Source organism: Sinocyclocheilus rhinocerous, unplaced genomic scaffold, assembly GCF_001515625.1.
Source record: "Sinocyclocheilus rhinocerous isolate Xijiao unplaced genomic scaffold, SAMN03320098_v1.1 scaffold951, whole genome shotgun sequence".
NCBI lineage: Eukaryota > Metazoa > Chordata > Actinopteri > Cypriniformes > Cyprinidae > Sinocyclocheilus > Sinocyclocheilus rhinocerous.
The window spans coordinates 486,849-507,718 of NW_015640464.1; the positions used below are offsets into that span (position 1 = coordinate 486,849).

Below are 20,870 nucleotides of genomic sequence, written 5' to 3' on the forward strand. Positions count from 1 at the left end.
TCTGCAAACTTCATCAGTACCTTGAAATCCTCCTTGCTTGTCCGTACCAGCATACTGTCTTTTTCACTGTCAGTTCCCGATTCTTGTCTACAAGTTTTCTTTCTTTTACGATTAACAATTTTACTCCAATCATTTGCTCCTGAACTCCTACTGCTACATTCTTCCTCCATCTCCGGATCACTTCCGGTACTACCATCACTTTCTTCCATCAATGCTCCAGTCACAGTCCAGTGTTGTCAACTGCCTCACACCTCAAATGATGGAGTTCCTCTGACGCCATAGTACCTCACCCACGAATTTATATATTCGCTCACTGCCCGATGATAGGACAATCAATGAACAACCAGCCAACCAAATGTAAGCAGGAAGAGCTTCACTAGTCCTGCCACATCTTCAATAACAGTGTTCGTTTTAACATCAAAGACAGTCAAATCACTTGTTACATTCAAACCTTCATAACAACTTGATTAACATCGTAAATTACTTAGTCAAATGTTTTCCAGAGCTGAACTGTTAAAAGATCGCATTTCTGAGCTGTGCTGCATCATCATTCCTTCTCTTTCACTTCTGAACATACCCAAACTTCTGCAGTGAGATCGCGATTTCAAAATACAAGTCACGGAAGAAAGAAGAAATAATTCACAATATATACAAATAAAATAGTAAAATAATACACAAAAATACCATTTCAATTATTTTTTTAATTAAGGGTTAATTAAATTTCCTAGGCCGGACCTCAATTTCAGTTTGTCCTGATCTGTGAGAAAAAGTATTTTACTGCGATTTGTTCTCAAAAGAGTCAATGGTGAAATGTACTGAACACACGCGTAAATTAGCACTGACGGGACTGGGACGTTCGCTAAAAATAAACTGAATCCATTTTTCTCTGACATCGGGATCCATCAGCTAAACCTGTAATAAGGACTGTAAAGAGATGGACTAATGAAGTAGAGCGGGATTTACAAGCCTGCTTCGACTGCACTGATTGGAGTGTTTTTGAAGCTGCAGCCACCGATCTGGACGAGCTGAGACTGTAACTTCATATATCAGCTTCTGTGAGGATATGTGCATCCCCACCAGGACATTCCTATCACTGAATAATGATAAACCGTGGTTTATTAATATTTCATTGGTCCTCTTGTTTATGCATGTGTTCATAATTTCTTTGTATGACAGCATGCCAAAAATTATGACCGCACAATTTGGCATGTTTCATTGCATTATTATCACAAATAAAACCACTGACTCTAAGCAACTATGCAATATGCTTACAAAATCTTGAACATTCATTTATTTTATTTTTTTAATTAAGGGTTAATTAAATTTCCTAGGCCGGACCTCACTTTTGGCCACTACTATATGGCAATTAATTAACTTTCCAACTGACCGCCAATCCATACTGCAAAATCAGTACTTTTTACTAAGAATTTTTTGACACTTAAGTCAAAGCTTAAGACTATTCTTAAGAGCATTTCTGAGAAGTTTTATACATACGGGCCCAGAGTGGCAAAAAAAACCTACTCTGAAAAGCAGTAGACCCGGCATCAGTATGGACTGGTCTGATGAACATCAGTAAGTACAAGACACCACCCCCACATTCTGTGGAAGATGTGTTTTACTGTCGGTTTGAAAAGCCCAGTCTCTGCTTCAAACCCTCCACCATCATTCCGGCCCTCAAAAAAAATTTAAAAAATCACTGGACTTGATGACCTTTTGCTCTCACTTCTGTGGTCATGAAGTCATTTGAAGTCCTGGCCTACCTGAAGAAAGTAGCCTTCTGCAGTATCCTGTGAATTAACAGCGTTCAGAGTCGACACTCAGAGACTGTGTCTGAAATCACACCCTACACCCTCATTCACTAGTCCCTACATTAGTTTACTCATATAGTCCACCGGACAGAGTGATTGAAAACAAATGAGTGAATTCAGACTCTGATGAACACCTGCTGTTAACAAGCAGAGTCACTGAAGGAAAGAACAAGAAACAAAACTAACTGACACACAGCCACAGCCTTAGATGAAAGCAACTGAAATAAATCAGCAGAGGATGATGGATGAGGAGATCCCCCCTGACAATGTAAAGCGCTTTGAGTACCTAGAAAAGCGCTATATAAATGTAATTAATTATTATTATTATTATTAATTATTGAAGGTGGTGTAATTATCATCTAGTGGCCAGATTCACTGATCTCATCACTGATCACTGATTCACTGATCTCCAACTGTAAACGAGGAGACATACCAATAGAAAACGATTTCAAAGCATCAGTAACTGTGTTTATTTTGCACAGTGCAAAGCATTTAAAAAAAATACATTTAAATATTAAAATATGTGTCTTAATTAAATTTTTTATTGTAGTTACATTACATGATTAGTGATGTGCGGCTGTGATTTCACAAGAGCATGCTCACTATTGGCTGTTTCAGAGGTCGAGGGCAGCCATTTTGGGTTGACATCATTGTAGTCCTTAGTTTGCAACACTTAAGTGTCACCTCAGTCAACACTTAAGAATCAGTACTAAAAGTTGCTTTTAGCTTCTTTATAAAAGTGTCCTACTCTTAGAAAAGTCCTACTTGTAACTAAGAATTTTTGACACTTAAGTCAATGCTTAAGACTATGTCTGAGAGGTTTTGTACATGCGGCCCCTGATGTTTTTAATGATTTTGCTTAATTCAGTAAGTTTTTTTTGTGGACTTAAGTAAAATACGTTCTCAGTACTAATATGCTCTTAAACATTAGACATATTAGTTGATAAACAAATGGGAGTTGGCCCATTTAAGTGCAGTTGGTTTCTGCAAATGAAATGAGTGAACTTGAGTTTTAATTTAGTGGTATTTTTACAGTAACATGCTGTAAAAGTGCAGCTGCCAATATTTTACTGTTAATTTACAGGACAATTTTTTTGCGCAGCCGTTCACCGTTCCGTTCAGCGTGACACATTTGTGTCAATGTGACACATTTTTGCTCATTATGATTTTTTTTCCATTGATATTGGAACGCGTGTGAAGTAAAGCCTAGTTTACCTAATAATAGTTTAGCTTCAAATATTGCGAATATGGAAACATTTGACAATGACAATTTATTTATATAGCACAATTAAAAACAACCCAAGTTGACCAATGTGCTTTACAACAAATAAAATCACACACAACAAAATAAAAACAATAATACAAAAACAATTAAAATCGCAGTAGAGTATAAAAGAAAGTGCTTCAGCATAATAAAAACAGTAAGCTACTGTACAATGGAAAAGTTCTAAATGCTTTATCAAACAGAAAAGTTTTTAATCAAAATGGGCAAATCCTTCCAAAGTCTGGGGGCCACTACAGAAAATGCGCGGTCACCTCTGGATTTGTGCCCAATGAGAGAGGTATATGAGCCCAACTTTACTTTCTGTTTCGCTTTAAATTAATTTGTTTTGGCTTGTTTATAGCTAGGCCCTATGAAAGAAAATGAGGTTGGGCCCCCTGCCGCACCCATTCCGCACCCAACATACAAGCCAACCTAGTTATCCAAAATCTTTGTCTGCAATTTAATAATACTGACCTATTACTTTTGTAATTGTTTTTGACCACTAGGTAGGTATTAGTATTTAATCAGAGACCTACCCATAGCCGCGGGAATATATTTTATCTGGGGGTGGGGCTTGATGTTGTAGGGCGGGGCTGCGGTGGGGATTTTAAACAAAATCCTAATATTAAACAGCCCAAACACTTATATATGAACATACAAATTAATGAAGACAGCATTATATAAGAATGAATATATATTTGTGCTTTTGTGATTTTAGCTCATTAATATTTTTAAGTGGATTTTACTAAATATTAACCTCTAAATTATGCACCATTTATCTTCTGCAATATCAGGGTGTAGCCTCTAGATGGCTGTATAGCCCTATATGTAAATACATATAAACCGTTTGCTGCAGAGTAAGAACTTAAGACATAAAGCACCTTACTTGTATCAGGTTATTCATTGATATATTTTCAGACATTATATTTTAAAACATAGAATTGAGTGTTTACATACCATGAACAGAGACGTTTGTGGTTGAGATGTGTATCCTATTTTTTTTTAAATCTGCATCGCAATCAGCAAATTGAGATTCCAGTAACTTTACTGGCATGATACAAAGCATACGAACCAATGGTGTTGCGCATTTTCAAATTTAGAGGATACAATTCGTTTTCAGTCACGTGACTGGCTCGAAGACCTGTCAGGCAAAACATCCATAGAATTGCAGCAAAATCTTGTCAATTTTCCATTTGTTTCCAATCCACAAATATTTAGATCTTTTGATGACCGGACTCACATCTTCGTCGAACTCGAAGACATCTCTAATTTGACAGTTTACCATCTGATCTCACTCAGTGACTCTAGGCTGCGTAGGTGAGACGAAACCATGTAGTGAACCTACTGCTGCAGGTAGCCTATTATTTCTGAATGTATAAAATGCGACTTATAGGCTACGTGACATAGCTATCTGTTATATTTTTCCTCTCAAAAATGTAAAATTTATGTTTAGCGTGTTTTTTTAAACATGCAGCAAACGAAAGAGGCGATTAATCAGTTAAAAATCCTTACTGTCTGTTAACAAATTTACAGATGACAACAGAGTCAGAGCAACAGCAACAGCAAGTCTGGGCCAAATCTGACTTACTGGGTTGTTACATTCGGCACTTCTGGCTTAATTCTGGCCAAAATTACTTAACTACAGTCGTGCCTACATAATCAATATTCAGAAACAAGTGACGTTATTTATTTATTTATTTCTTTTCAGTGAATCACATTGATGGATATTAAAACAAGCATGTAACGACCACAAACGGAGGGAAAATAGCAGAGTAAAAGTACAGATACATCACTAAAAATGTACTCAAGTAAAAGTAAAAGTACACAATTTTGAAACCACTCAAAAAAGTACAATATATGAAAAAAAAAACTAGCTAATTACAGTAACATGAGTATTTGTAATTCGTTACTTCACACACTTTATTGATGCCATATGCTGTTACAAAACAAACACGTAGGCTATGTTTAATTTTGTTTTATGAGTAATTTGAACATAGGAACATAGGAAGTCGTTTTAGCGAGTTTAAGGTCATTCCATTCAAAAGCTCGGCAAGATATCCTGTATGAAGTGCTTCAATTAAACACAAGAATAGTTAATAAGGGATATCAGGTAAAGGGAATAGATAACCTATTATCTGATCCACACTCCGGAGCAGAAGGGGGCGGTAATGCACCAATAAGCTGGATGCCAATCGCCGTTAAACTGAAAAGAAGAAGAAGAAGAAGAACATAGGAAGTCAAGTTATTTTTGATCATAGCATGTCTCCACTAGAGGTCACTATTGCATTGATTCCTGCGTGTTCTCAGGCGACTCTCATGAACTGTATTTCCTGCTTTTGCCTGCGTTACTCATTGCGTATTGTATATGTTCCCAGACAATAATTTGTCTGACTGCTTAAATGTACTGTGTGTTTGCCGTTAGGATTTGTCTGAGGAGTATCTTAAGGATATACATCTATATTAATAGGTCACGGTGTGGATCCATGGGTCTATTCAGTCCATGAGTGAGACAAATTGTCTGGAACGGACAACCAGCAAAATGACTACAAGAGCATCGTACCTGAAGTTTTAGAAGAATCCTTGACAAACGAGACTTTTTAACATCTCAAACATCTGTTGAACTTAAACTGAAAATGTGTGACCTGATGCTGGCGGCAGTTAAACCTAGTGGGTAACATGTGCATACATGGTTTATGTGCATAGAAGGCTCAGAATGATCTTGGCATTTTCGCCTTCATTCAAATAGAGTTCGGACAAGATCGGGAGGGTCCACGAACTGGGATTCGAACTTGGTTCGCTCAACCGCAACAGGTGTGTCTGAACTCGTGAGTTTGCAAGCGCTGGCTTTCACGGGTTTTTTCAGAATAATTTCCGATCCGATACTTCTCTAGTCTGAAACTTCCGTCTTTCAGCATACATGTAGTGTAATCCTCTGGCACTGACTGAACACGTTGTCAATATATGCGACAAAGAACTCAAAATTTCTTTTAATCAAGGGCTCTTAAAAGTGGTGAGGATTTATTTATTTACATATTTGTTTACTTTATTTATTTATTTATTTATTTACTTCTTATTTATTACTTATACTGATTTACTACATTGTTTCCAGACTTTGCACTATTTGAATCTTATCTAATTGAATGAGACATATGTCTAATTTAGCAAATAAAACAACGATTAGCTTCCATTATCTGTGCTGTAGTTTTTGTCTCTCCCACAGAACAGACACACTTATATCTCATTCAAAATACCTTTTAATATCAAGTGTTTTTATTTTCGGTGGTGATCGAGTCTGATCACTTCCCTTTTATTATTCTTTTTAGATCAGAAGATGTCAAGCAAAAATGGCTCATTGCTGTGCCGTTTGGGTGTAATAGTGACATTTGCAGGTGTCATCTCTATGAGCATCATGTTTTCCCGGTTCTCACCTTCTCACAACTGTCCACCGCCACTTCCTAAACCCAAACAAAACTCAGTACATAACTGTGCCAAGAGTAACAACTCTCTTACTGATAAAGCAGAGGAGAAACCTGTACTTCTGTTATGGGTTTGGCCTGAAAATTATAGGTTTGATTTCAGTGACTGCAAAACGTTTTACAATATTGATAGTTGTCAACTGACGGATGATCGAGCTCTCTACAACAGTGCAGATAATGTCATTGTTTATCATAGAGCCATCACTGATCTGTCCAACCTTCCTCCGTCTCCTCGTCCTCCGTTCCAAAGGTGGATTTGGTTGCATTTGGAATCACCAACCAACACCAAAAGGATCCCAGGTCTGGAAAACCTGTTCAATCTCACTCTCAGCTACAGACAGGATGCTGATATTCCTGTACGGATGCGCTTGATCACCAGGAAAAAACCTAATGAGGATTTTGTAATTCCCAAAAAGGACAAACTGGTGTGTTGGGTTGTAAGTAACAAGGATCCATCAACTGGTGTTGACACAAGGAACGTTTTTTACAGGGAATTCAGCAAATACATCCAAGTGACTTTGTTCGGAAAGGCTTTTTCAAGGTTTCTGGGTTACGACGACTACTATCCAACCATGGCTAGTTGCAAATTTTACCTTGCTTTTGAGAACTCCATCCACAAAGACTACATCACTGAGAAGTTAAATGGGCCACTCGCGGCAGGTACCGTCCCTGTGGTGTTGGGTCCTCCGAGAAGAAACTATGAGAACTTTGTTCCTGCCGAGTCCTTCATTCATGTCGATGACTTCCCAGATCCAAAGTCACTAGCCGAATATCTGCTTCAGCTGGACAAGGATGAAGATGCATATCGCAAGTACTTTAACTGGAGGAAACATCTCACTCCAAGTCCTCATTTAATATTGCAGAGACAAGAGTTTATTCTGGCTATTTGCACTGCCTGTGACTATATCGCACGACACAGGGAATATAAAGAAGCTCATGATCTCTATGATTGGTACTTCAGTTAATGTCACCTCAGGTTTTGGAGTGATTTAGTGATTCATTTTACTCCACAAATATTTTTTATATAAATTTTTAAATATTATTTTAAATAATGTATCACTTGAGTTTGAATCTTTTCATCTGCAAATCCCTTTTAAATCACCTTTGGATCATATTCAGGAAGAAAGACAACAATTATAAGTTTGTGTGTATACATAGGCTACTTATTCTTCATGTCTGTAATTGTTGTTGGCTGGTTGTTTTTCAAATACAAATGTCCTCACGTGCAGCTTGTTAGCAACACCATTTCTTTTTGTAATTTAAGTTTTGGTTATGTTAATTACATAAATATAAGGCAGTGTCTTTGAACCTGTCAACCCAACTCTGCACTCGTGTTTAAAAAGCAATTTGTTGCTATTTACCAATGGTCCAAAACCTTATTTACACTCGAAAGCTTATTGTGCACTTAAAATAAATACAATGCATTTAAAGTACTGCTACCTCATGTTCATTATATTTTCGACGTAAAAGGTCAGATATAAAATCTTTTGTCGCCAGGACAAAAGAGGGCGCCTGAGCTCCTAGTCAACGTGAAGACTGACGTTCAAGACGTGCGCAGCGTCAGTGACGTCACGTGCGTGAAACGTGTGTTCTATACTACAGCCAAAGCAGTAGAGATGTTCTGGATGAAGGAAACAATCCTGTCAGTTGTGTTTTAAGTCAGGAGACTAGGTTTATTGTTTATCTTTAAGCTCATCAGATCTTTGTTTTATAACGGTTTAACATTTATTTTCTTTAGCACGTCTTCGTGCTATGTCTTACGTCTTAACTCGTTGAAATGAATCACACCCCGTAGGAAATACTTAAAAAGGTTTGTATTTTTTGTTTTAATGCATTTTAATGTGTTAACTCTCTAAAATTGTTCTGGAATACCCTGATTCTCTCGAACGCTGTGAACTTCCATATTCATTTATAGTTTTATAGTAATTCTTTAACCCTTTCAGGCACTGAATTTATTTCAGGCATTAGTTTATTCACCCCTTAAGCGAGTAACAAACCATTAAACAAACGTGTGCACGGGTTTAGGGTCATTTTGAGGTGATTTCTGCTTGTAATCACTAGGGTCCAGGTGCATACAAATGCACTTTTACAATTCAATCCAACAACTTTCATTCCTGTTATGGGAAATGCTATTACATCTTTAAGAATTGTATTTAAGTTAATATGCTTTTTAGTTGCATAGGTTATGTTATATATTTCTATTTTGTAGCATGTTACTTTCAGAGGACATATTCAAAGTAATATTCAAAATAACATTTTTTTTTTTTTTTAGAAGGATCATCGCTTTCCTTCAATCTAAAGAACATTTATGTTGGAAATGGAAATAATACTAAGTCCCTGAAAGGGTTAAAGCAGGTGTTTTCAAACTAGGGCCTGCAAGAAAGTGCGGGAGGTCTGTGGAAAAATATAGAGAAATAAAATAAATAAATGAGATTAACTAAATAGATAAATAATTAGAATAAAATAATTAAATGAAGAATTTCATAAATAAATTGATTTTTAAATGGTTTTAAATAATCCATCTAACATTGCTATGTCAAAAAGAAAAATGTAATAATGACACATAATATAAAATAAATATTTTTTAAAGTAGTATTTATAATATATATACAGTGGGTACGGAAAGTATTCAGACCCCCTTAAATTTTTCACTCTTTGTTATATTGCAGCCATTTGCTAAAATCATTTAAGTTAATTTTTTTTCCTCATTAATGTACACACAGCACCCCATATTGACAGAAAAACACAGAATTGTTGACATCTTTGCAGATTTATTAAAAAAGAAAAACGGAAATATCACATGGTCCTAAGTATTCAGACCCCTTATATATAGAAAGTAAAAATTAGGTCTTTATACAAAAAAATATATAGCTGCTTTTACGTCTGTGTTTTGATCTGATATTTCTCTGAAATGCTCTGCAGTGCCCTGTGTGCGTCATCATGCCGGTCCAGTGCAGTAACTGCGTCCAGAGACGTGCCGTGCTCAAACGGCCCAAGACCGGACACTCTCTCTGTAAGGACTGCTTCTTTTGGGCATTCGAGGAGGAGATCCATCAAACCATCGTGTCCGCTGGACTCTTTAACCGTGGAGAGACCGTGGCCATCGGTGCCTCGGGCGGGAAGGACTCTACCGTTCTGGCCCATGTGATGAAGGTCCTGAACGAGCGCTATGATTACGGCCTGAACCTTCTGCTGCTGTCGGTGGATGAGGGCATCACGGGTTACAGAGATGATTCGCTGGAGACGGTGAAGAGGAACCAGCAGCAGTATGAGCTGCCGCTGAAGATCGTGGCTTATGAAGAGCTGTACGGCTGGACCATGGACGCCATCGTGAAGCAGGTGGGATTGAAGAATAACTGCACTTTCTGCGGTGTGTTTCGCAGGCAGGCGCTGGACCGAGGAGCCGTGATGCTGAAAGTGGACAAGATATGCACAGGCAAGTAATCACGGTCTTTCACTGCCTTCTCCGGTTTGATCAAGCATGTGTGTGTGAGATTTTAGACATTCTGCAAGACAAACCATGTGTTTCGGTGTTAAAGGTCCCATATTGTCAAAACTGAAATTTCCTGGCTTTTTTCACGATAACTGAGGTCTAGGGGCTATTTAACTACCATATAAGTTTCCAAACAGTCAGTCCACAGTAAAATGCACACAGCCTGCATAAAGTAGCTGTGATTTTTCACGAACCGTTGTGACTTCCGTAAAAAGTTGACGTCAGAACGACACAGTCACCGCCTTCAGTCACCACCCCGAGCACCGCCCACCGTCCCACTGTCCTTTTGCCAAACCCCCAGACAACATCGCGTCCATGCCATTGCTGAGCAACAACAACACGGAAACATGTGAAAAGGTTAACTTTAACCACGAAACCAGATCGGCCGACCTGTAACGTTACACTCTCACTCAAAGGATGGACGATCTGACAGGATTGTTACTATGAGGTGGATCACATCTAACGTGTATAGTAAAGACAAACTCACGGTGTCTATCTAGTCATGATGAAGATGTATATATATTTCAATTTCAGCAGGAAACTATTTTTACAGCTACATTATTGTTCCAGCCACAATTAATTACAACAATGTATATACAATTACAAATGATTATATATAAATCGTCAGTTTGTTGTTTTACACACATGCACACAGACATTATTTCATACACGACATAGTCGTGACTCGTGAGATGCAAGAAACATAATCTGTAAACGCACCCATAACAACAAAAGACAATACTTTATTGAACCTTTTCTGATAAGAAGTATGCGCTGCAAACGCGAGCATTTTTGACGATCGTTTCTGTCCAGTCTGCTCGTTTTATCGCGTTTAACCACAGCTGTCGTCGGTTTTTTGTCTGGCAGTGGCAGCAGATATGCGAACAAATTTCAAATTTGAAGCTCTGCACTGGTTTGAATGGGCCGCCTCCAGTTTCTCCTTTGTTTAGCTGCTTCCAGCTAGCGCTGTGACGTCGCTGACCCTAGTTACCTGTGGTTGGCATGGCCATGCGCCACTCAGAAAACAACAGGCCAATCAGAAGAGAGGCTCATGAATATTAATTAGACAGGCCAAAATCGACCTGTTCTCAGCAGAGCTCCTGAGAAAGGAGCTGTAAAAATATATTGAGATGGTTTTTGGTACTTATACCGCAAATATATATTCTTAAGGACATCAAAACCTAAAATAAAACTCCAGAAAGGTGTAAAATATGTGACTTTTTAATAAATTGCATTGTACCATCTCAACCTTAATACATTTGCATGTGTGTTTTGAAATGGAGATGTATTTCGATTCTTTCAAGGTCCTCTGAGAATTTAATCCTGATATTTCAGTTCATGTTATATATTTCCATTTTCAATTGTTTACTGTATAACTAATTCTAAAATGATCATCTACTGACACACATTACTAAACATAAAATTAAGTTATAATAATACAAAATCAAGTTACACATTACAGTATTTTTTAAAGAGAAATGTAATTAAATTAATATTAAAGTTTATGCAAAATATAATTGCGTCTTTTTTTCTTTACATTTTGGGCAAAATATGACGTGAAAATGTTTGTTTCCAAATCAAAAATATTATTTAATATGACTGATTGAATCATCCTGAATATATCAGATTACACCTACAAAACCATGAGACTAATTTATAAGGATTTATACATTTATATTTTATGTTTTATACAGTGTAACGCTTAGTTCATTTTTTCCTGTTTCATCTCTAAAATTATTCTGAAACGCTCTCAAATAGTCTGAACTCCTATAGAAAGGAAAGGGACAAGGATAGACCAAAAATCATCCTCGTGAAGAAAGAAAAAAGTTAAATAGAGTTAACACTTCTCTTTTATGGATGACCAAGCCTGTAAAAATAAAAAATAAAAATAAATGTAATAGACAAGATCTGATGCTTTTCAACCAATGATGCAGAAAGGACCAGCTCCCTCATTTCCATGTTGCACACAGAAAAGTAGAAATAAATAAAGAAATATGCAAATAGATATACAAATAAATGAAAGAATTTAAAATAAAGTTAAAAAGAATAAAAAATTACAAATAAACACAGAAAATAATAAACTTTATAATAAAAAAGCTTTAATTAATTAATTAAAATGTATCATTTCTTCCTTTGTTTTCCTTTTGTTTTTTTATTTATGCAAGTTTGGTCCTCCATAACTTTTTTTGTTTATTGAGCAGGTCACAATGCAGACGACGTGGCAGAGACGGTGCTGATGAATGTCCTGCGTGGAGATATCGCTCGTCTCCGGCGCTGCACCTCCATCAGCACGGCTAGTGACGGAGAGGGTGCCATCCCACGCTGCAAGCCCCTCAAATACGCCTACGAGAAAGAAATCGTCCTCTACGCCTATTTTAAGAAGCTTGATTATTTCTCCACAGAGTGCATCTACTCGCCCAACGCCTACCGGGGACACGCTCGCGCCTTCCTCAAAGACCTGGAGTCCATCAGGCCCAGCTCCATCATAGACGTCATCCACTCCGGCGAGACGCTCTCTATAAAGGAAGGGGTGAAGATGCCGGTGCAGGGAACGTGCTCGCGCTGCGGCTACATCTCCAGTCAGGCCCTGTGTAAGTCCTGTGTTCTGCTGGAGGGCCTGAATCGAGGTTTACCCAAACTGGGCATCGGGAAACATCACCGTCTGCACGGCAAAATTCTGGCTCAGGAGCCTTTGACCGAACAGGAGGAGAAGAAACTGAAGGCAGTGGACTTCTGACACAAAATCAGGACTTGATTTTAAAAACTGGACATTTGAGTTACGTGTCATCTGTGTTTTAAAGATGCTCTGAAATGAATGTTCATAATGTGAGACGATTTTGGAAGTCTCCGGCAATTTTGTATTTTTATTTTTTTATTTCAACCACAGTGGACTGAATGTAACACATCTTGTGTTAATGCGTTCGCTGAAAAAGCAACGTACAAACCGCTATTCAAAATCAGAGATGCCTGTTTTAAAGACAAACATGAACTTTTCCAAGTTATGCCACGTTCACATAAGGAGAAATATTTCAAATGCTCATTATGCTTTTTTTATTTATTTAAACAATATCATGACAATAAAGTTACTCATCATTTCTCCTTTTGTTTTTCAGTTTTTTCCTGGCATGTAAAGACGGAGTGTTTTATAGGTTTTTAATGTTCTTCAGTTTGTGACATGATAAAACGGATAATATGATTTCAGTGCATTTTAATCATACGCACACACACGTGATACGTGATCAGCTTCCTCTGGCTTTCAGGTTATTTATTTGATAATATTTCATGATTATTATTCTTTCTTCATTTAGCAGAGACTTTATTATAGAATTGAACTGAAATACAAATATATATTTGTCCTTGAAATTTGTCCTTTTTGTGCTGCACGTTTACACAAATACAGAGTGTCAGTGCATTAAATGAATCGTCTGTATCTGCGTATCTCGAATGCTTCAGGATCTCTTCACTATCTTGTGTCAATTCTCGATGTCTTTGAATGTTCACACAGCAGAGGAACCGCATATTTTTATTTATTCCTTTTCATTTATGTATCTCAGTGATGTATTCAAGTATTTTTCAAAGGGAAATTTATGCAAATGCAAAAAAAGGAAAATAAAAATACATAAACAAAAAAATCTAATTTGTCCTAAAATAGATTGTTTTTGGGTGAAATATGAAATTTACCCAGCTTTATTCCAGTCAAAGTATTTTATATAACTGAATCAAGCTGAATACATTTAGTTACATCATAAAACCTTAACCCCAATTTATAAGAATCCGATCAAGTCAAAACAGCTTCTTACGGCTGCACATGTAGCGTCTACAAGGGAGCAAACAATATTTAATTTTAAATTGAAAATGATAGTTTGGAAGACATGTAAGCATAGATACAAAGACTGATATTAACATACAAAATAAATGACTATTGTGTTAATGGTGACATTGTCACTGTCAGTTACATTATAAATGCTGACAGTGTTAAGTCGATGAGAGATTTTCAAACTTGATTACTTTCCGAAATATATAGTCTATCAAAACCAAAAACATAGTAGGTCTACACCTACACATGCCATTTATAAAAGTTTGATTGAAGCCTCGTATTGTTAATAACATTATAAAAAATATATATATGACTACATATTCATAAATATGTGAAATGAAAAGTTCCCGGCTCTTTCTCGACGCTGTTTCGCTCTTCGGCCGCCAGGGGCCGCTGCAGTGAAGTGAGTTCCTCTGTTCTGTGATGTTTAGGGGGTCCAGTCCGGTCCAGCCACACAGACCTGCGTCTGGAGGAGCAGGAAAAACTTCAGCAGAGACGTGTCTTCTGATAACGAGCTCTACACACTGTTCTCCAGATTCGGATCAGGAGCGGAGCTCTTCTGGAAGCGCGCGAACATGGACGATCTAGGTAAAGACACCCAGATTCACCCACATGTTGTTTGCAGAGAGACACAAACATAGCGGACAAATAAGAGGGAGAGAGGCTAACTACAGTAGCCAATAGGCTAACGCACAAAGTAACAGTTCCACTGAACGCGACGACACCGTGATACAATGTAACTCTTCACGTTCCATTCTGCTGAACGCGTCATTAGTCTCTGTTACAGTAACAATATTATTAGGCTGATTTATTAGCAATGTTGGGCTGAACGCCGTTTTTCCTCTATGGGAAGCATCTTTAGTCAATAAATGTTGGTTATCTCTTTAAAGTGATACTGCTTGTGCGGAATCTCGCCGTTGCACATTGTTTGTCATTAAGTTTGTATTTCTTTTCTTTATACATTCAGTCAGAGCCAAAAAACGTTATTTATTGACACCAGTCAAGTCAAAGTTTATCAAATGCACAGTAATTGCAGGTTGTAGCTCCAGGGAAGAGAAGAGAATACAAATAGAATCACAGATTTGATCTAAGATTTAAAATGTAAATATTATCAGTGCATTTTAATCATACATGATCACATTATCAAAGAGAAAATACCATCTGTAAAGATGCATTGTATCAACAATCAGAACTGCACATTTGAAAGGTATTTTTGCCTAATTGGACAAAAAAAAAAAAGCTTCATTTCAACATGTTAAAAAAAAAGTCCATCTCCTGTTTTCCTCTCACATCAAAATCCACCAACATATTTGTTTCATATCTGTTTTGGACTGTTTTTGCCTGATCTGCGCAGATTTCTCTTCGGATTCAGATGAGACGACTTTTTCACTGGAGAAAGCAATGGATAAAAGACTCCTATTTTGGCTGGAAGCAATGGTTTAAAGTTAAAATCGTCTTAATGATTGATTTGTTTCTTACAAACACAGCTTTTTCAGTCATGAATTGATGGACTGGAGTCGTGGTGAGGTAAACTATTCCTTTAACGTCAAAAGACATGGGTTGATTGCTGTCCAAACTATGCATTGCCTTTTATTACAAGGCTCTCATTCTGATTGGTCAGTTTCAGCATTCAGCGGTCAAATATTTCTGAATAATGACCGTTGTCCAGGACAACACTGTATAACAGACCACTCATCTGGTCAGCCTTCCGTCTCTCTGCTGTCTCTACAGAGTCAGATAATAAAATAATTTGATCTCAGATCAGCATTTGCTCAAACAGCAAGGTAATAGGTTTGATTTGTGAATGCATGAACTGATGAACTGCATGGCTTAAATTCAGTGTCAGTCGCTGGGATAAAAGCCTTTGCCAAATGCATAAATGGAAATGTATGTTCATTTCGGAAGCTGTCCTGTGATAAGTGGGATGATGCACAGCTAGCTGGTCATTATCACTTAATTGTGTTGCAGTAATGACTGGCTGACTCTGACATATGAGCAACAGTACAAATTATCTGACGTCTGAAGAAGGAATATATTTGCTGGTTGTAGTTTAGTGCGTGTTGTTTTGACCAAACAGTCTCTGTCGGCTGGAGAAAGAGGTGATTGTGTTCAGAGCTCAGCTCGTGAATGTGACAGACGAGTGCGTGCCGTCAGTGTGTTTGAGTTTGAGTTTGGATCTGATGCTGCTCTACAGCTGTTTGCATCACACGGGGAAGTCCAGCGCCTTGCTTTGGAGTGGGGGAGGGAACTGACTCACTAGAGGGTCAAAGGGCGAATGAGAGGAATTTTTCCAACCAGCTGCTCACAGTGGAATGCTTTATTAGCTTCGTTAGAGGCGATCAGTGTTTTGGATTAAGAATTAGCCTGCTGATGAGGCCAAATGACCTCAAAATGTATTTGGACACTTTGGGCCCTATGAAATCCATTTTTTTTCCAAAATTCTTCACTACTTCCATTTTAATGAGTTTATTAAGTTTTCAAAATCAAAGAGTTTTCATAAAACTTGAACAACTGATGTTAAAGGGGTCATATGATGCTGCTAAAAAGAACATTATTTCGTGTATTTGGTGTAATGAAATGTGTTTATGCTGTTTAAGGTTCAATGCGTTATGCAAGTCTTCCCACACAGTGACGTAGATATGTGGGGGCGTGTCTAAACGAGGCGTTTTAGGTAGGTGTGGTTGACTCTTAAATTTTATAAAGAATATCTCTTTGGATTTGAGACTTCAGTCTTTGCAACTTTACAGATCTTCTTTATGCACCAAGAGCTTGTAACACTCCAAAGAGAAAGGAAAAATTGAAATCGCATCATATGACCCCTTTAACAATAATATGGCCTTATGAAAGGTGTTTTATTGTTTCAGAATTTTGTTTTAATAATGTCTGTTTTTATTTTTTTCTGGATTCTCTGATTTCAGTTATGATTTATTAATAAAGTTATATATTATGAAATATGATAATAATATTAACCAAATAAATGCATAAAAGTTGAACAACTTTTCTTTTAAAATGTAATCAAATGAAATTTGAACAATCCCTATGAAATCCATTAAATTTTTTTCATTATATTCATTTTATTTTTTCAGAAATTCTGTGTTGTCTGTTTTAATCTTTGTTTTTTTTTTATTCTAAGTTTTATGATTTGATACAAATTTATTATAAAAATGGTGTCATTCAAATAGTAGTATACAACTTTAACAACTTAATTGATGTTTTAAAATGTAATCAAATTTTAACAATTCATTTCATTTTTGTGGAAAACAAAGTGCTGAACAATTGAGATTTACAGTTTAAATTAATACATGGATGAAAATTGGACTGTTATTATTTTGTACATTCTACTGTGCAATAGTGAAATATTTGTTATAATTTCTTCAAGTTAATCCAAACTTTTATTTCAGTAGTTTGTAAAGAAGACTGTTGAGTTTCTCTGTGTATCTGACGATATAGCCTAGTCTTCTGAAATTAAACGGTAAAATGCTGTTAAAGTGACTCTCAAAGCAGCTGTTGAGGTGAAGTTCATGTGTTCATGTCCTCATATAGTGTGATGGCAGATGCTGAAAACACAAGCCTCAAGCGTGCTACAGTATGTGTAGTAGACAAAACAGTGCCATTCGTTCACACAGAGACACAGAACATCCATATTTAAATAGTCTTTTTGTGCTTTAATATTCACAGACACTAGTCCATTTCGCGATTTAATTAAGTGTACAGCCCTAGTTTTGATTTATTCATCCCAATTCTGTGACATTCTGCATTAAACTGTAAATTCCGTTTTTGTGACTGGATTCTGTGTTTTCCATATTGGGTTTGTGTGTAATTGTATTAAAAAATGAGAGCCAAAGGAAGTGATTCCTAACGTCCTGACCCCAACATGGCTCCCCTGAGCATAAAGCTCAGTATTCTCCCCTGTGGTGATCCAGATATGTGTTTATGCTCAAACACACACACACACACACACACTCTCTCGCTGTTAAAGAGGCTGCTGTGGTCATAATACACAGGTGCACAATGAGCGTGTTGTTCGAGTTAATGCTGTTTCTCATCTGGGCCTCATTGGACGAGTCGTCAAGGTAGTAATTTGTGGGGAATCACAGAACAATGCTGATTTGTCTTTTTAAGAATTTGTCTTTGGCCCACTCAACCACAGACTGCTGAAACACTAATGCTTGATCAGACGCTCTTTTACATTTCTAGTGGACAACGTAACACCCGTCTGTGGTTTATTGAAGATATATAAAGCAATCTTATCTGTTTAGATTGGAATTTCTGTCTTAATTGGGCATGAACATTATATGCTTCACAATATTTTATCAGCTGTTTAATTTCTGTGGCATTAAAATGTATGTTAAATATCAAACGCGGACAGTAGAGAATCATTGCATGAGCTGAGAAGCATCAGATATTTTCTGATCAAGAAAAACATTAAAAGCATGTTGTATGTAGTTATGAATACGCAAAAAAAGTATATATATATAAAAAAAAAAAAAGAGGTCAGTAAGATCTGTTAATGTTTTTGAAAGAGTCTCTTCTGCTCACCAAGGCGGCATTTGATTGAAACAAAATACAGTAAAAACAGTAATATTATGAAATATTATTGCAATTTCAAATAAATGTTTCCTATTTGAATATCTGTTCAAATGTAATTTATTCCTGTGATCAAAGCTGAATTTTCAGCATCATTACTCCAGTCTTCAGTGTCACATGATCCTTCAGAAATCATTCTGATATGCTGATCTGACACACAAGAAACGTTTCTGATTATTATCACTGTTGAAAACAATGTTGAAACTTTTGAACAGTAGTGTATTTAGTTTTAATTCTGTTCAGAATCATTGTGATTCTTCAGAACACGTCCACGCATCATTCTGATTGGCTTTGATTTTGTTGCACAGCATTTTCTCTGTCTGTGCACAGATAAAGTGCTTGTCACTGGAATATTTTCGAAAAAGGAGGAATAGAAAAATGACATGGCAGAGACCCAGACACAGACTAAATTTCCCCTTCCCAACACACAAACACACACACACTCACACACACACACATACTCCTCCATGGCCCAACCGGCCCTCAGACCCAGGCTTCAGGGTCCAGCCTCACTTCCTCAGGAAACAGTAGAGAAGGAAGTGGCTTTGTGTTGAGCTCCACGACCACGTTTTAGACCCGCTCAAGAAGTTCAGGGCTTCTGAGATGAGTCAGAGCGGTGTTGGTGTGCCCTTGAAAACGGGTTAGTTGACCAAAATTCAACATTCTGTTATCATTTACTCACCCTCATGTCAGTCCAAACCTGTACGAGTTTCTTTCTTCTGTTGAACACAAAAGGAGATCTTTTGAAGAACGCTGGGGTGCAAACAACATTGTATGGACAAAAAATACTGAAACCGATTTAGGACAACATTTGTTTGTGTTTTGCAAAAGAAAGAAGGTCGTACAGGTTTGGAAAGATTAATCAAAATAAATTGTGAAATTTGTTAGTATGAAATTGCAAATGGTGTGATGCTCAATTAAATAAATGTATGCACTGCGTGTTTCAGAGTGAAGCGCAGCACTGTGTTCATTTACACGCGAGCAGCTCGTTACCTACCTGTGTTTGCAGCGTTTCCACACAAACTCCATCTCTGTATCTGAGTTTGGGTCACTTTAATGTGCATTTAGGAACGCAACATGAAACATCTTGATAAATAATAATTAATAAGAGTAGCTTTAAGGGCAAAATAAAAGTCTGATGGTTTATCGTTTGTTTGAAAATGAAGAAATTAAGACAGCCTTAAATATTAGTATTGTAATTTTACAGTTGTAATGTAAAATAAAATTATTAGTATTGTTGTTGTTGTAAGTACTACATTTTTTTATTTTAAAGTGAAAAAATATTTTTCTGTTTTTATTTAGTCATTTTTATATATTATTTAGTAACAGTAGTAATAATAATTATTTTATTTTATTTTTATAGGCTTATTGATATAAAATCACAAAATGTTGGCCAACATGGGCAGCCCTACAAACAAGCACAGCAGATTTGGAATTTTTAAATCACATTTTAAATCATGATCACATTTTTTTTTATTTTCAGAAAAATCACAAGTACGTTTTTCCACAAATTGTGCAGGCCTATAATACAGCGTACCCCGTTTGACTTATGTGTCAGGTTTTCTTTAATTATTTGGTACCTTGTGCGAGAAACGTGAACTTTTATTAACTTGTTTGTAAGATTAAAGCATCTTACAATCTTTCACTGCATCAAGTTTGAGTTCACTGATTTCTGAACACCGTCATATTTGGTTGTTTGAAAACTATTTTCAGTTTTCTCTCTTCGATTAGTTTCAGTCCTAATCAAAAGCATTTTTAGGGACTTATACCCTCAGATTGTTGAGAAGTGCAGGTCACACACACATCTGAAACAAGGGCTTTTTATGAGCGCCATGAAGAATGGCATGCAGAATACATGAAGATTAGCTCAATAGAGTTACCGGGTTTTATCAGCGGATGGTCTTTTATGGAGATAGAATTGTTGCTTAATTTCAAATAAATAGATTATGATCCACAAATAAATGTAAAGAGATTAACAAAAATTAAACATATTGACAAATAAATAGAATGGGATCCACAAATAAATCTTAAAGTTTCACAAACATGAATTAAATTCACAAATAAATAATGATATTTGCAAATAAAAAACATATTCACAAATATATATTTATGTCACAAAAACGCTTTACTGGATTCAAACGCGATATGGAAGCGTCATGTTATTTAATATAGAAATAAAAGCGTCAATAAGTAACTGACTTATAAATAACTGAACTCAACCTAATAATAAACATTTGTTTTTGTAATAGGTTAAATTGCCATCACACAACAGCCAACAGCATTTCTCAGTCAAGTTTTTCAGTCAAGCTGATGTATATGCGCTGCTATGTGGATCTAACTATGTATGAAGTTTTTGATATTCTGTGGTGGTCAGTTCACAGCAGTGATAGAAATTAATCTACCAATAAGCTTACATATATATATA

The 20,870-nt window shown here is 36.6% G+C and overlaps 3 protein-coding genes across 6 annotated transcripts in view; all 3 read left to right on the forward strand.

Moving 5' to 3' along the window:
* Positions 1-5,788: 5,788 nt before the first annotated feature.
* LOC107752993 (cytoplasmic tRNA 2-thiolation protein 1) lies at positions 5,789-13,554 on the forward strand. Of its 4 annotated transcripts, none has more exons than XM_016569075.1 (3): positions 5,789-5,883; positions 9,471-9,984; positions 12,243-13,554. In XM_016569075.1, the coding sequence occupies exons 2-3, from the start codon at positions 9,489-9,491 to the stop codon at positions 12,776-12,778; spliced, it is 1,032 nt and encodes a 343-aa protein (XP_016424561.1). In that variant the 5' UTR covers positions 5,789-5,883; positions 9,471-9,488; the 3' UTR covers positions 12,779-13,554. The 4 variants fall into 4 exon arrangements, with proteins under 4 accessions (XP_016424561.1, XP_016424560.1, XP_016424559.1 ...); XM_016569074.1 differs by lacking the exon at positions 5,789-5,883 and adding an exon at positions 8,102-8,358; XM_016569073.1 differs by lacking the exon at positions 5,789-5,883 and adding an exon at positions 8,102-8,219.
* On the forward strand, positions 5,877-7,947 carry LOC107752990 (alpha-(1,3)-fucosyltransferase 9-like). Its single transcript, XM_016569072.1, has 2 exons — positions 5,877-6,082; positions 6,396-7,947. Exon 2 carries the CDS (start codon positions 6,404-6,406, stop codon positions 7,511-7,513), a length of 1,110 nt encoding a protein of 369 aa, XP_016424558.1. The 5' UTR covers positions 5,877-6,082; positions 6,396-6,403; the 3' UTR covers positions 7,514-7,947.
* Positions 13,555-14,223: 669 nt separating the features above from the next.
* LOC107752988 (endochitinase A-like) overlaps positions 14,224-20,870 on the forward strand; it is a 32,884-nt gene continuing 26,237 nt past the window's right edge. The window contains exon 1 of the mRNA XM_016569070.1: positions 14,224-14,446. Within this exon, the coding sequence (XP_016424556.1) occupies positions 14,434-14,446 (13 nt within the window). The 5' untranslated portion in view covers positions 14,224-14,433. The remainder of the gene's footprint in view (positions 14,447-20,870) is intronic.

Coding starts and splice junctions, on each gene's coding strand:
- LOC107752990 (XM_016569072.1), top strand. CDS start 6,404: ATGTCAAGCAAAAATGGCTCATTGCTGTGCCGTTTGGGTGTAATAGTG.
- LOC107752993 (XM_016569075.1), top strand. CDS start 9,489: ATGCCGGTCCAGTGCAGTAACTGCGTCCAGAGACGTGCCGTGCTCAAA. Junction 9,985..12,242: donor AGTGGACAAGATATGCACAG/GCAAGTAATCAC, acceptor TTTATTGAGCAG/GTCACAATGCAGACGACGTG.